Consider the following 15,682-nt stretch of genomic DNA (forward strand, 5'->3'; position numbering starts at 1 on the left):
GTTAAAATATGTATAAGAGAAGGAAATTTTAAAAAGCTTTTAATGGAACTGGAAACAAACAAGCAAGTCTACCATATGAAATTAATCACGATATTTATAAAAGACTCCCCCAAGCACTTTAAAATGAAAGATGGGAAATCTGAGTTTAATTACATATTTGTAAAGCTATTAGATCTTAAAACTAAAAATTTCAAAGCACCTTTGATGAACAAAGTCCACACACCTATGGGACTCTTTGGAAGCCACTGGTAAGTTCTGCTACCAGGTGGCCTGTTTTGATTCTAAAGAGTGCCAAAGACATAGAACACTTCAGCATCCAGGTTAATATTAGCAAGTATAGAAGGAAACGCCTCAGAACCTCAGGGGGCTATTTTGTCTCAAAGTTGTTATATTCCATAAGTAAAGGAAAATGCATTTTTAAAACTATATAAATAACACCTTCAATAAAACCAAGGTAAAGTATACTTCTGTCCTGATTACTAATAAAGGAGAAAGGCATATGAGAACATTTCATTTCTAAGAAACAGAAAGACCAGGAAGCACCTGTGACCAATATCAATTGCTAGGATGAAAACTTGGTTCAATTTAAGAGCTAATGCTGCTCTGTTTTCTTCTATGTTTGTAGTATGTATTTGCTCCCAGGACTATTCACCTGCCAGGCACATTACCCGACCAGACTGTAAGTTCTTTTTTTTTTTTTTTTTAAAGAAAGGCAGACTGCCACGTGCAGCGCCTCATTTGGATGTGTCCGGAGTCTTGGAAGCTTGACTACCCTACGTTCTCCTACAAATGGACCTTGAGAGCTTGTTTGGAGGTTCTAGCAGGGGAGCGCAGCTACTCGTATACCCTTGACCGAAGAACGGTCCTCCTCTATCGGGGAAGGTCGTCCTCTTCGACCGAGCGCGCAGCTTCGGGAGGGACGCACATGGAGCGGTGAGGGAGGAAGGGGACACCCGCCTAGCCAGCCAGATCAGCCGAATCAACCCTGGCGATCAATGGGGTGACAGATGTCGCAGCCAGATCGCCCTCACATCTGACTGTAAGTTCTTCAGTGTCTTCAGGAGTCCCTTGTCTTGGGCTCCTACCCACCTGACAGGTGCTTCACTGATGACAAAGCTATGGATGGAGCTCTTTTGATTATGTAGCAGGAAACACCTTACCAGCAGTGTCCTGCCTTCTTTCAAATCAGTGATCCACAATCCTCAGGCATTGCAAACACTTACATAGTAAGCACTATGCTCAGGGGAATATGGCTTCAAGTTATAAAGCAAGATCACATAGATGAATTGAAAGGGTTGAATGGCCTAGTAGCAAAATGGCGTGAAAATGGCAAGTCAATTTCAGTTACTTTCCTTAACCACTGTCAAAAGAAACATTAGGCTTAAAAAAGAAAAGCCAAGAATTCATTACAGATGGATTTTAAAATAAAAATAAACAGAAAATATTCATATTGAGGAAAACAATGCATTTTAGCTTATTCCTTTTTCAAGAAAAAAAACGACCAATTCAGCCCAATTCCAATAAAGGTAAGCTTGGAAGTTTTGTTTCATTTAAAATTTACACTCATTAACATTTAAAGATACATTTGAACCCTAGGCATGCAGGAAACTGTTGGATACTACTGTATCCAAAAACCAATTTAATGGAAAACCTTAGTCTATGATAAACATAAATAAGTTGCACAGACTAGCAGAATGCCTAACATATAGGACACACACAATATATATTTGTTGAATTAACGACTATATTTAGATTTGTCATGCTACTATTTCTTTCTCCTTGTTAAACCAAATTCCTAAGCCTTATACATTTTTCTACAATTACCATCTAAAGAGAAGAAAGATGATTGGCATTGAAAACAACTTACAATTTTACAACTTACAATCCGTACTCAACGTCTCAAGAAGGTGTTAGTGCTTAGAATTCTTCAGCAAATTCTAAGGAATTTTTTCCTTATAACTATAGACTATATAGAATATCTCAACAGCATATGGCCAAGTTTATGTGATCATCTGAGGAGAATAATTCAGTTTCATAAAAAATGCAAATCGAACGGTAGTGCATTAATTCATGCCAACCCTGCTCTCAAGACAGTCACCAGAGACCTCCCACGTGAAATCAATATGCATACATCTATTTAACTTTTATCACTGGCTCACTAAGTAAATATCAGGCTACAGACCACTTAGGTATTCATTATTCACAGGCAAATAGCAAACGTAAAAAGCAGGCTGATAGTGTCAAGTTGTTAACAAATCAATCGATAACTGCTCCCCTGTTCTAGTTTGCTGAACGAGGGCAAAGATGTACAACATCTGGAGCAAACTGTGTAAGTGCTAAGGTACAATCTGTGCACAGCAGAGGGATCTGTATTTATGCTGATGCGGAGACAACCTCTCCAGGAACCCTTAGGTTGTATCTGTTCTTCTCAGGCTTTAATAAGCACTGAAACAGATCCACTCTCGGTGCTATTCCTTATACAACAAAAGGGCTGAGATCCCCAAGGACCACAGTAGTGGGAAACGCTACTCCCTTAGCTCTCCAAGGTGTCCGAGATGGAGACAGAATGAAAACACATTTGAGCGCGTTACATGAATGAGGAACAAATGATTTCATCCTCAAACTTCCCAATTCTATGACTTTTGCAGCAAGATTTTTAGCATTTTTTAGGGACCACATGTTTTCACAGGCAGCTAATCCCTCCCCCAAGAGTGGCCAAGAATGGGTTTCACTTTCGTAAAACAAACAACCACCTCACATTTTTTTTCTTTAAGTGTGAACCCTGATAAACATGATGTTCATAGTGCCAAGCCCCTGGGAATAGCATCCTTTGTACATTAATTTCAGGGTGATCACTACTCCCATCTGTCTCCTGTCACAGACAGTCAATACATCCTATTGTACCTGAGGTCACTTATCCAACTTGTCATCTAAGAGACAGCGAAAATGAAATGAAGAAAAAGAAATTCAGTCACCGGAATAAAGTTGAGCTTCATGACTCCTTCCTCAATTTACACATGATAAAAAACACTGTCTACAAAGCATCATCAATGACAACAGAGCTCAAAAAGCAATGCCCATTTCTTCCTCTCATCCATTCCAAAAATCAGCAGCAAGACTCAACTCAAAGCCATACAAATGATGCTCTTAATTATAATTACAAAAATTGAAGGCAATATGAGGTCAAGACAGATCAAACACCCTTTCCACTAACAGCAGGAGGTATATATATATAAAAAAAAAAAAGGCCCCTTCTCACTTCCTACTCATTTCTGTCACTTGATCTGTGGGGACAACATGACTATTTGTTGTCAAATGCAGAAGTTAACATCGGCACACATGCATATCCCTGCTGGAAGCAAGTCCTGCTGGGTTTTAAATGAACCTGCACTGTACTTACTTATCCTCCTGTCTTATTTCCTAGGTGAAAGGTTTAATTAATACTTCACCCCAGAAACACAAGAAATAGCTTTATTGGGAGTAAAAGTCATAACAGCAATCTATTCATCCTGTGAGCGGCAATTTTCTTGCTACGTTTTCTTTCTCTTCGAGGGAAATCTCAGTCCCCTCCCTCTGCCCTAACGATGAATATAGAGTCCCCAAAATGATCCACAACAAACAAGAGTTGGAAAACATGCTCTTATTGCTTCTTTTTCCTCTCTCTTCATCTGGGAAGCTCAGGGCACACCTTTATTCCAGAGCACAAATTCAAGCGGGCCCTTGCCACCCGAGCAAACCACACTGCTGGGTCCCACCCATTACATTTTTTCTGTTTATCAGGTTAACAGCTAGGGGCACACACAGCCAGGATGTTAGAAGCAAGTTGCAACACGCGTGCTCTGCACCCCACCCCCACCCCGGACAGAAGCTGTACCCACTTCCCGCTGTCTGCCTTCTCCCCCAGACCTTACCCTGCCCAAGAGGTTGTCCTGAAGCAGCGTCTCCTGGAGCACTGGGGCCACCTCCTCCAAGCTCAACATGTGGCAAAGGTCGGTGAGTTCCTCCTGTCCCAGGGACCCGGTGCCTGTCGTGTCAAAACTGTCAAACAGCTCCTTGAGTCGGGCCTCATGCTGGTCCTGCTCCACCTCATCCATCCCATAGCCCACGGCGCTCACCTGTGTGCGACAGAGACAAGGGCGGGTGGTGGCAGCCCGGGAGTCCTACCCCTGCCCTCGCCAGCCCCTTGGGAAGGTTCTGTACGTCCTTGGTCCCTGATGCTGGTCCATGAGGACCTCGGTGGAGGCAGGCAGGAGAGGCGATGCTGCACCCTCACCCCTCACCCCACCCCCAGCAAGACCTCAGGTCTCTCCAGGAGCCAGCCCTGGCTGGCCAGGCGCCCACACAGGCACTCACACCAGGGCCACAGCTACACAGGTCACTCAGGGTAACGTTACCAGAATGAGGGAGTCTCCTCTCCTGCCTGGTCCTCGGGCAGGCGGCCAGTCTCAAACTCAAGACTGAAAGCGCTTCTCTGTCAGCTCACGAGCCCCTGGACGTACAGAAGGTGAAAGGCCACTTCTGACACTCCGTCCTTTCAAACTAACTGTTAGCACCAATATAGGCTGCAGGGCCCGAGCTGTGAGGCAAGTCGGCGAGCTCCAGACCACCTGCCCAGATGTCGCAAGCCACCGCTGTGGCCACGCTATCTAGTTCCACTTGGCTCAGCCTAGATGCCCCCCCATCACAGTTAGCATGGAGGCTTGCAGCAAGAGGCACTGGATGAATATGTCCGATACAACACAAAACCACCTCCCTGTTTACATGAGACACAATGCCTTTTACACAAGTTCCCCCAAAAGCAGTGTAATTAACTTCACTGGTGCAATTACGTGAAGTGTGACAGGAAGGGTATTCCCTGAAGCTGGCTTTAGTCCCTGGGGGTTTTAGGCAATGCCTAATTGCCTAGAGAAAGGAGAAAACACTATTCCAACCTTTCAGACTATGAGCTTCAGAGGAGCCACAGACCATATGAATCATACAGAGTCTCAGGGAACCTCCATTATCCAGACCACCTCATGTCTGTCTGTCTTCCTTCTTTTCAACCCCCAACCCCAGGCTTCCCATTTCCCCACCTTCCATGGGATCAATAAAAACGCAGGCTCATGATTAACTCAGAATCACTTCTGCTAAAAACAGACATCATAAAGTTCTAGGTACCTCATATTTTAAGAGTGAAATCTGGGGGTTTCTTTGGTTGTGCAAGAATTCATTTTTAATGTGTTGGGTCTTCCGACGAGAGCCTGAAATGCGCATGTCTGAAGCTACCTTCACCATGACGCAACGGAAGCCAAACACAACCTAGACCCCTGAGACAATGACCTCAGCCATCTAAACCAGGCTCTCAGCACCAGCCCCTTGACTATAAAAAGCAGCACTTTCAAAAAATATATTTATCTTGCCCATATATTTTTTTTACTGTGATAAAAAATACATAACGTGAAATCTAACCTAACAAAAATTTATTAACAAAATTTTAAGCGCGCACAACCGTTTTCTTCGCTAAACGTGCACTGTTGTACAGCGGATCTCTAGAATGTTTTCATCTTGCGTGACTTTGTACCCACTGTAGAACAACTTCCCATTGCCCCCTGCCCCAGCCCCCGGCAAGCATCATCCCAGTTTTCAAAGCAGCACCTTTAACTAACAAAAGCCCTGAGTAAGAAAACTCTCTAACTCAAGGGCGATGTGCATATAGCAGATGGACAACACGGGTGACACACAAGTTCAGGTGTTGAACATAGCCAGAACTGTAAATAAGAGAGGCTTCCATAACACATCAGTGCTGCTCTAGGCTGTGCTGTTTTCTTCCCACAGGCAGCCGTCCAAAACATTACAAGCTAAAATGCAACCATGACCACCTGGAGTTTCAGCACAATGAGGTAGACTCAAGGTGTTTTCAAACAGCTCGGCTACTCAAGGCCACTACTCAATTCGTACTGGGGCCGCTCATTAAGGCAAAGCAGCACCATTTAGGTCCAGGCTCCTGGTCTCGGGGTCTTCTTTTAATTCTCAGCTTTTCTATTACTAAGGTGCTGTCGGTTCTGGCTGCCTTCCCAGGATTGGTCTGTTGGGTTAACTAATCACCATGCAAATGTTTTCAAAATAAGTTGAGAGTGCGATATAAACATCAGAGCATCAGAAAAGAAACACCAAGGTGTTAAGCGAAGCCACAAAAGTTAGGGATTTAGACAAGACCAATGCCTGGCTAATGAGACTCCGTTAGAGTCTGTCAGTTTGTTGTCACCTAGGATCTGAGACTCCCCAAGGGCCCTGGGATTTTCAAGGTTGCAGTGACTCTCAGACTCACTCTGAATTTTACAGTCCCCTGGGCTATACATAATCTGACCAACTTCATAAAAGGCAGACAATTCCACTTTTACTTGATTTTGCATATTAAAAAAAACCCTCAAAAGTGAAAGAATTCAAAAACTTCCCCTTTTTATTTTTAAGGCATGGGGATTGGTTCACTGAGACCAATGAAAGGGGACCATAAAACTCATAATGTACTGAGAAGTCCTGATCTCATCCATGGCTTTGGATTCAATAAGCTATCATGCCCTGCTCTTTGGGAGGTCATTGGATTTTTCACTAAATCAAATCTCTTTCATTTCACAGCAGCTTTCCTTACTTATCTCTTTTTTTTCATCTCCCTCCTTCCCAAGACGCTATGCTTTGGAGAACATTCTTTTGACTGGAGGGGGAAAACAGCCTCAACCCTGTGGAACAAATGAGCATACGGAAACATCCAGAAGATGTTACATATGGTGACAAGTTGTCAGTCCTCGTTTGGCACAGAATGCATTTTTTTTTTTCTGGTTGATATTATTCCTCAAATGTTCGTGAGTAATTTCATGTGCAAGAATTTTTTTTTCTCCCTGCTTGGCAGAAATTTCCGTAAGGACAAGGTCCACAACTTATTTCTTTTATATCCTCCCCCAAATGCATAGCACAGTCTGTTCCTCACACCAGACACTGACTCAGTGTAGGGAGATTCCATGAGTGGAACCTTACCCTGAATGAGTGATGAAATGAACCTATGAAGATTCTGAAATGCCCATTTCTTCCACAAGCACACCTCTCCTTCCCCCATCTGACCCCTTTTGTCAAAGGCATTTTCCGTCTTGGATATCACTAAGCAGAAGCAGAAAGCCAGAACCCACTGCCAACCTGTAGCATCTAGAACTGTCCGGAGTTTGATTAAGGAGTTAGTAATTAAACCAATGGATTCATAAACTTCGGCTGTAATTTTTTTTTTTTTTTTTTTTTTGAGAGGGGCAGTTATAGGATGTGACTTTGGAAGAGAATCTGTACTAAACCACTGTCCCAAGTCCCCTTGTTTATAGAATGGGAATAATAATACCCATCTGGAAGGGCTGTCCTGAGGGTTGAAGATGGCAAGCAAGTGAGAGGATGACCCCAGAGAAAGTTGATACAAGAGGGGAATTGAGAAAACCACCAAGAAGATACTTGTGACTGACAAAGGCGGGGTGAACTGAAGTCAACCAGCCCTAGATCTGCTTTCAGAGAAGCAAAGCGGGAGCTGCGGAATGCCACTGGGAGAGCAAGAAAGCACAGGCCAGGTATTATGTATACAAACACTGTTATATCACTAAATGGTCAATGGTGGCAGGTAAGGTTCAGGGCTTCTTCCATATTTAAAGGCAGATTATTATTTTTTTTTTTTTAACATTTATTTTTTTTGAGATAGAGAGAGACAGAGCATGAACGGGGGAGGGTCAGAGAGAGAGGGAGACACAGAATCTGAAACGGGCTCCAGGCTCTGAGCAGTCAGCACAGAGCCCGATGCGGGGCTCGAACTCACATACCGCGAGATCGTGACCTGAGCCGAAGTCGGACGCTTAACCAACTGAGCCACCCAGGCGCCCCTTAAAGGCAGATTATTGATAAATTTAATATCAATCAAAAGCAGAAAGGCTGAAATATTGTTGGGAGTTAAGAAGAAACTTTTATTTTTTTTTAACTCCTGAACATCTACCGTAAGTCTGGCCTACGTTGAGTACTTTACATAAATGATCTCATTTAATCCTTCTAATTCTTTAAAGTAGACACCAGGGGCGCCTGGGTGGCGCAGTCGGTTGAGCGTCCGACTTCAACCGGGTCACGATCTCGCGGTCCGTGAGTTCGAGCCCCGCGTCAGGCTCTGGGTTGACGGCTCGGAGCCTGGAGCCTGTTTCCGATTCTGTGTCTCCCTCTCTCTCTGCCCCTTCCCCGTTCATGCTCTGTCTCTCTCTGTCCCAAAAATAAATAAAAAACGTTGAAAAAAAATAAAGTAGACACCATATTCCCATTTAAGATGCAGAAATTGGGGCTTGGCAAAATTAAGCAACTTCTCTCCAAGGATACGGTGCTAATATGGGGATGAAGTGGAGATCAGAACTCTGGTCTGACTCTAAATTGTACTATCTCTCAGTCCTGTGGATGCACACAGAACACATGAATAGGACATCACTGGCAAATCACTTATCTCCACCTTTCTGTGTTAATCAGCTAACCACTAAAGTCCCAGAAACCACCGCGAAAACCTGATGGCCACAAACCCCTCCAAATTGGAGTGGGGAAGGATGGGGTTTCTTCCTCCCTACCTCTCTTAATCCACTTATTGAATAATTACAAGGCACTAGAGAGGTATGGAATGAGCATTCTCTTTTTTTCCAAAGCAGTTTTGGGATTTAGAGCAAAGAAGAAATAAAATTTTGTATAAAAATGACCATGGAGAGTTCCATATCTTCAACAGTGGGCACAGTACAGAAATTGATAATTGTTAAATTACTTCCTCAAAATGCTTAAGTATGTCTGGTCTGTGCAATCAATGCTTTCCATAGTTAAAGTCTACCTGATACCCACCAGTGACAGAAATCTTACTCAGAGATGAGGAAAGCTGGGCTTTGAGTAATAAACCCTCTTTCAAATTGCCAAGAATAACTCCAGTTTCATAAAGCCTCCCACAGGTCGTGGCCTCTCTTCACCATCTACTTTCCCAATCAAATTGACAGAAGCCTTTACAATTCCTTTGGAAAAGAACAGTCGGTGCAAGCAATATTTTGGAGTTTTAACTAAGGATGGTTAAATAAGAGGCAAATGCACCGAGCCATTAATCACAACATTTACCACCCAATAACCACCCATAATGAGAACTATTTGGAACAGTTTCCTTCCAAATAACTCCAAACAAGGCTGCCAAAATGTGCAGACCTTGACGGGTATGGCCATTACCGATCTGTGTCCTTGCGCTCCACTTGGCAACCCCGGCTGATGAAATCAGGGCCAACTGGGCCTGGAAAAGACATAGGTGGAGGTCCAGCTGGAATAATGAAGTCCCCAACATAAGGCCAACATGAAGTGGATACATGAACTTATGAACTTTCCAGCATCCAAGGTACACAGAAAGGAGCTTGTAAGAATGGCACCCCAGCCAAAGGGGACGTCTGTTCTGGGCCAGAGGGAGTGAAAAAGGGACAAAGTCTGGCAAAGGAAAAACCAAATAATAAATGAGCACAATGCCAGAGCCCCTCGCCCAGGCCTTTTATTTCCCTCCAGATGGTCCAGCAGCTGAACAGCTATGTGGAATGTCTGGAGGCCCCTCCTGGCTCGGCCGCTTTCCTTAGGTATCATAATAGATGCTTTCAGATTTGTGTTCAGACATAGCTGTTGGGGGTCCGCAGACCAGGCAGTGGCCACCAAGTGACTAATACTAGTTACTTTATAACCAAAATGGTGAACGTGGACAAATCCTGCTTAGAGAAAGCTTTTCATTCATGCCTTTAAGCTTTCACCATTTGGCAAGTCAGAGTCTCATAATGCCAATGATCAAATTAAAATGTTTCTTCTTCCCTCTTTTCTGCAAACACTTTAATTGCAAAGATCTCCAGCCTTAACATTTTGGACTCATTTCAGTATAAAATGAAATAGTGACAAGAATAAATTCAAGTGCAGGAAAAGCTTAATAGAAAAAGCAACAGTCTTTTTTCATCTACATATCTCTATATCTGTATTTACATTACATTTGTATAAAATATTTCTGCCAAAAACTATGGCTACTCATCAAAATGACTCCTATCAGGTAGCCTCCTCTCGGTTCAGAGAGTATCTCACTTCTAGCTGGATACTGCAAGCACAAGAATATCACCCAGAACAAAATCACGGCATAAAGAGAGAACACCAAAGTTTAAATGCCACTGCACAGAAAAAAAAAAAAAAAAAAGTCACATTAAATAAATATGAAAGAAAACAACAACCTCTGTTAATCTACACTATAAAACTGAATTTAACTAAGGACGTCCTACTAGCATTTATTCTACATTAAACATTAAAAAAGGTTTTAGGATTTTAATATTTAGTATATTGATGTGTACCAAACCCAAGCTTTTGTTAAACCTAATGGCTATGTGGATTACCAATCAGGTGGTTAACTCAGGGCAGCTGGAGGAATCAAATCATTAGGCTAGCACCTTGCAGCTTCGGTAACCTGTAATCCGCTAGTAAGTAAAATTACAGAAGCAGAAAACAGAGCTACAGGTTTGTTTATTTATTCATTTTGAGAGAGAGAGAGTGGGATCAGGGGAAAGGCAGAGAGAGAGGGGAAGAGGCTGAGAGAGAATCCCAAGCAGGCTCTCCACTGTCATCTCACAAACCATGAGATCATGACCTGAGCCGAGACCAAGAGTCCAACGCTTCACCGACTGAGCCACCCAGGCACCCCTGGTACTTTCTGAAAAGAGACTGCCTATAACAACGTTCACTTCTCAAGCCGCATGTACCTGAATTAATTCAGAATGCCTGCGGCTATGACTCCAGTTCCTGGAGGAAGAGCTTCCCTTCCCTCATCTATAAACCAGGTTTTCCCACCTTTGTTTTTTATGTGGACATTAGAACACAAACACTTCGTAATTTTTCCACCCAAAAGTTTGAATAAATTATTAACTGCTGATATACATTGCAACAAAGAAGTGTCCTAATTTCAAAAAAAAAAAAGTTGCTTCCTTCTACATTCCCATAATCTTTTTCAAGTTCTATTTTATTCGTAAATAAGATAAGAACATCTTTTTGTAAGCCTCAGTCTCTCCACAAGCCTCTGCCCAACAGATGCAAGCTCAATAGCCAGAATTCAAACCACATAATTTATTGGCTTACAGATGAACTGGCATCTATAAAAACAACCCCCCGCCCCGAGAAAAGGCTTTAGGCAGCTTGAATCCCACTTGAATACTCTGGTTAAACTTGCCAACCCTTTTTCAAGGTAAGACTGATAAAATGCATTTTCGTTACCAACACAAAATGGAAGCATCAAGATTGGTGAAATGTTAGTTTAGAAAGTCATTTGCAGTGACATTTAAAACAATTTATTTTAACAACATTTGACTTACGATAAGAATATTGCCTATTAAATTAAAGTTGGCTGTTCAGAATTCACTGGTGCCCTGTTCTCCCCCTCTGTGACAGTTAACATCTTTTGATACTAAGGGTCATCACATATCTAAAATGGAAAAAGGACAAGAAGAAAGACACCGGGCTATTCTGAGCAAGTGCCTATTAAAATGACTGATCCGTGACATTTTAATGCGAAGACTGTACCCCTGATGGCTTCCATTCCATTGCCCTCTAAAGCTTTCTCCTGCCGTGGCAATATCTCTGTTGATGTCCAACACATTTGGAACATCTGTAAGTCCTACCCTTTACCTATATGGCGGTTCAGAAGGCTTTCCCCTAAGGAATCACCAGAGAACAGGTGGAAATAAACAAACCTGCAAATAAACTCCCCGGGATGTCACTCTTCCTCCCTAAGAAACAATGACAACAGCTGAAGAGACTACAACAAACTGGTTTTTCAGCCAGCCTGTAATGTTACTTTTACACACAGTCTGGAAATTATCACAAACACACGCCCCCCCCCCCCCCCCAACTCCAGGGCAAGACCTGCCAATATTTCAGGTCATCCACCCCTACGCTAGCCACTAGAGAAGATTCAAGATAAAATTAAGCTGACACAGAAAAAATACATTTCCTTGTAGACTGTCAAGCCTCTGCAAAGCAGCAGGATGAATTTATGTTAACGTATTTAAGGGAGCCCAACCGAGAAATCATCCATGGCCTCAGGAACTTAGCCCACGCACCATGATGGACTTTATCAGGATTCTAATCCAAAAAAGCTACCATGTCAGTCACAAAAGACAACTACGCAATCTGTTTTGATTTCAAAAACTCAGAAGTTATATGGCAAGTCCATCTCAGGAATTCCCCTGCCCCTGCTAAGAAGGCATAAGATCCCATTATAGCTAAGTTGTCAAAACAAGGTACGTGGTAGGGTAGCTTTCCAGCCCCTGTTTCACGTGCACCTTAACCTGGGTTTGTCAGGGCAGAGGCTAGGAAAACGTCTCTTCCTATCTCGCTTTCAACTTCACAGAAAGAGCTTTCGGCAGGAAAGTGTTTCCATCAGCCTTGTCCTTTTGTCAGGGACCGGTCTGGTAGCCGAAGAAGCCCAGCCCTTGGAACCCTGGAACGCTGCACTCTACACTTCCATTCCGCTGGTCTGGCGATCAAGGCTTTCAGGCAATAACCCAGTGTCATTTTGTTCTCTCCCCTTCGTTTTTAGCAACTGCACCGGGAAAGTCTTTCTATGTGCCTTTCTCCCGCGCACCTTCTAAAATTCCCCCATTCGGGGCCCCCAACGGCACTCCGCAGCTCCGAGCACCCAGGCTCATCACCTCGGGTTTCCCCCAGACAGGTTCACTTCAGCTTCTCAATCACAAGGCTGCCCGGGTGGTTCAGGCAACCGAACCGCCACCCTTTCGGCGCGCTCCGGGACTCCAGTCCGCTCCTGGGTCCACACACAGTAGCCGCTTTCAGCTCGCGGCTGCGGGCTGGGACCACGGGGGTGGCGGGGGATCCCAGCCCCGAATGAGCGGCCCGAGGGCGGGCGCGCCGCCGCGGTCCCTGCCAAAGCGGTGCTGCAGATGAGTCTCGGAGCCGCCCGCCCGGCGCGCCCCCGGAACCGACGGACACCCCCATTGTGTCACCAGGCAGCGCTCTCTCTCGGCCCCCGCCGCCCTCGCCTACCTTCTGGCGGCCTCTCCGTCGCGCCCGCACCGCCGGCCGCCCGCCTCCAGCGCTCTGCAAAGCGAAGGGGGACGCTTTGTTAGGGCTCAAGAAGCGGGATAATACTTCGCAGCCGGCGCCGCGGTTCCGGGCGGGCGTCCTTCAAAAGGACGCGGCCGGGGAGCCGCTCGAGCGTCATTTCCATATGTAAGGAGCCGGCTCGTACAAAAGCGCGGCTCTCCGGGGCCGCGGCGCGCATCCTCCCCGCCCGCCGGCCCGCCCCCCGGCAGCGCAGCCCGCGCCGCCCGGGCCCGCCCCTCCTCCCGCCCGCGAAGGCGCCCCCTCTCCGCCGCGTTCCCCCCCACCCCGGGAGCGCCCCTCGCGCCCCGACCTCGCACTCCCGAGGGGAAGCCCCAGCCGGTCCCCGTGCGGTGTCCGCCCTGGGCGCTCAGGGCCTCGCCGACGGCGCGGGGGGCAATGCGAGGCCTCCGCGCACCGCCCCCCCCCCCCCGCCAGGCCGCGGAGCGGGGGGGCCCCGGCAACCGGCTCCTCGCTCACCGCGTCCCGGGGCTCAGGCGCCCGGCGCCGCCGCGGCGACCATGGCCGCGGGCGCACTCGGGGCTCGGAGGCGGCGGCGGCGGCGGGACGGCCGCGCCCAGCGCGCTCGGCTCCCGGCTCGGCCGCGGTCACCCGGAGCTTCGGACGCGGGGGAGGAAGGGCCGGGCCCGCGCGGGGAGGAGGAGCCAGGGCTACGCCGGCCGGGGCGCGGCTCCTCCTCCGCGGCCCGCGGCGCCCGGGCGGCCGAGGGAGGAGCGCCACGCGGTGTCCCGGCCCCCGCGGGGTCCGCCCCCGGCCCCCACCCGGACGGGTACGGGGCCACGGGTTCCGGGGATTGCTCAGGTAGCGGAAACACGGGGGGAGCCCGGTCCAGGGTTGGCTGCTGTGTGACGCTGGGAGGTCGCTTCGGAGATTTGAACTTGGAAAACGCAGGGTTCTAGGGGCGCAGGTGGATCGGCGTTCTCAGGTCGCCGTCAAGCAGGGGCTAGTGCGTCCACTCCTCCATCCCCTGCCCTCTAGCCTCTCCTTGCGAGCGCGCCGCTCACACCCCGCTGCGCCTGAGACACCCAGCCAGCCACCTCTGCGCGTGGAGGAAAGGCCTCCGCCTCCAGACAGAGGGACCTTAAGGTGGAGATTCAGGTGCCTCTCTTGCCCCCAGGCGGTCCTGGATTTCTCTGCCTTTGAGCGCCCTTGGCCCTCATTGGAAGAGGGCTCCAGGGAGAGCGAAGAGCTCTAAGACTTCACTCCGAACTCTGGAACAAGTGTGATCGTCGTACCAGGTCTAGTCGGGCTTCCGCACCTGCCCACCATGTTCTCAGAGGCTCCCACCCGCATCAGGCCTTCCGCGGGTACATCCAGCCCTCAGTCACTAGCCACACAGGACGGAGATTCCTTGGAGTTGGTTGTTCTCCAGCCAGCGATTGTTCACTGTTTACCACCTCCTACCCCTACTCCACAGCTCCCCCAAATGCTCTCCTTTTTCACTCCTCCCGCCCCCATCTCTACACTTCTGATCTGGATGCAAACAGGATCTTAAACCCAAGCCAAGAAGCAGCAGCTGAGGGCAGGTGACATCCACTGTGCTCTCTTCCAACAGCAGAGTTCAATGTGTTGGCCTGGAAGAAGAAGCCGCCTGATTTATTATAACCCACAAGTCTGGTTATTTCAGCAAGAAACTGGAGACTGTTCCCTTGCTACTGAAAGAACGAGGGGTAGACAGGAAGGAACCTATCATTCAATGAGAACCCAGTGTGCTGGAAACTTAGCAGAAATGATCTTACCTAATCCTCGCACCACCTTTAGGAGACAGACCTTATGATGCCCATTTTGCAGATGGGGAAACTGGGCCTCAGAAAAACTAGGGAGCTTGCTCAGGATCTTGCAGCTAGTACTTAACACAGCTGAGCTTCAAAAGCAGATTACATATGTGACAAAATTGCACCAAACTAAATACACAAATGAATATATGTAAAATTAGTGATGTTTGAATAAGGCCCTAGGATCGTATTAATGTCAGTTTCCTGGTTGTGACATTGTGCTACAGTTATTCAAAATTACCATTAGGTAGAAGGTCTATAAGGGATTACTCTGTACTATTTCTTAAAACTTAATGTGAATCTATAGTTGTGCCCTAACTAAAAGTTTGTTATTTAAAACATCTGTCTTAGGGGCGCCTGGGTGGCGCAGTCGGTTAAGCGTCCGACTTCAGCCAGGTCACGATCTCGCGGTCCGTGAGTTCGAGCCCCGCGTCAGGCTATGGGCTGATGGCTCGGAGCCTGGAGCCTGTTTCCGATTCTGTGTCTCCCTCTGTCTCTGCCCCTCCCCCGTTCATGCTCTGTCTCTCTCTGTCCCAAAAATAAATAAAAAAAAAAAAAACGTTGAAAAAAAAAAAAATAAAACATCTGTCTTGGGGCGCCTGGGTGGCTCAGTCACTTCACCTCAGGTCATGATCTCATGGTTCGTGGGTTTGAGCCCCACATCAGGCTCTGTGACAGCTCAGAGTCTGGAGCCTGCTTCCGATTCTGTGTCTCCCTCTCTCTCTGCCCTCCCCCTGCTCGTGCTCTGTCTCTCT

General features: G+C 46.9%; 1 protein-coding gene and 1 long non-coding RNA gene across 14 annotated transcripts in view; one reads left to right on the forward strand and one right to left on the reverse strand.

Moving 5' to 3' along the window:
* Positions 1 to 13,745, reverse strand: part of NIN (ninein) — a 102,138-nt gene extending 88,393 nt beyond the window's left edge. For 9 of the 13 annotated variants that reach the window (XM_058739004.1, XM_058739003.1, XM_058739002.1 and 6 more), the window contains exons 1-3: positions 13,612 to 13,745; positions 13,075 to 13,128; positions 3,912 to 4,115 (exon numbers count right to left, since the gene is read on the reverse strand). In XM_058739004.1, coding sequence (XP_058594987.1) covers positions 3,912 to 4,094 — 183 coding nt within the window. In that variant the 5' untranslated portion in view covers positions 4,095 to 4,115; positions 13,075 to 13,128; positions 13,612 to 13,745. Of the gene's footprint in view, positions 1 to 3,911; positions 4,116 to 4,394; positions 5,715 to 9,234; positions 9,296 to 13,074; positions 13,129 to 13,444; positions 13,592 to 13,611 lie in introns of those variants that run through there. The other 4 variants (XM_058738998.1, XM_058739000.1, XM_058738997.1 and 1 more) reach the window with 4 other exon arrangements.
* LOC131517196 (uncharacterized) lies at positions 5,710 to 7,233 on the forward strand. Its single transcript, XR_009264453.1, has 2 exons — positions 5,710 to 5,879; positions 6,663 to 7,233. It is a non-coding gene; the product is annotated as an uncharacterized LOC131517196 (long non-coding RNA).
* Positions 13,746 to 15,682: the final 1,937 nt, after the last annotated feature.

This window comes from Neofelis nebulosa, chromosome 7, assembly GCF_028018385.1.
Source record: "Neofelis nebulosa isolate mNeoNeb1 chromosome 7, mNeoNeb1.pri, whole genome shotgun sequence".
Classification (NCBI taxonomy): Eukaryota; Metazoa; Chordata; class Mammalia; order Carnivora; family Felidae; genus Neofelis; species Neofelis nebulosa.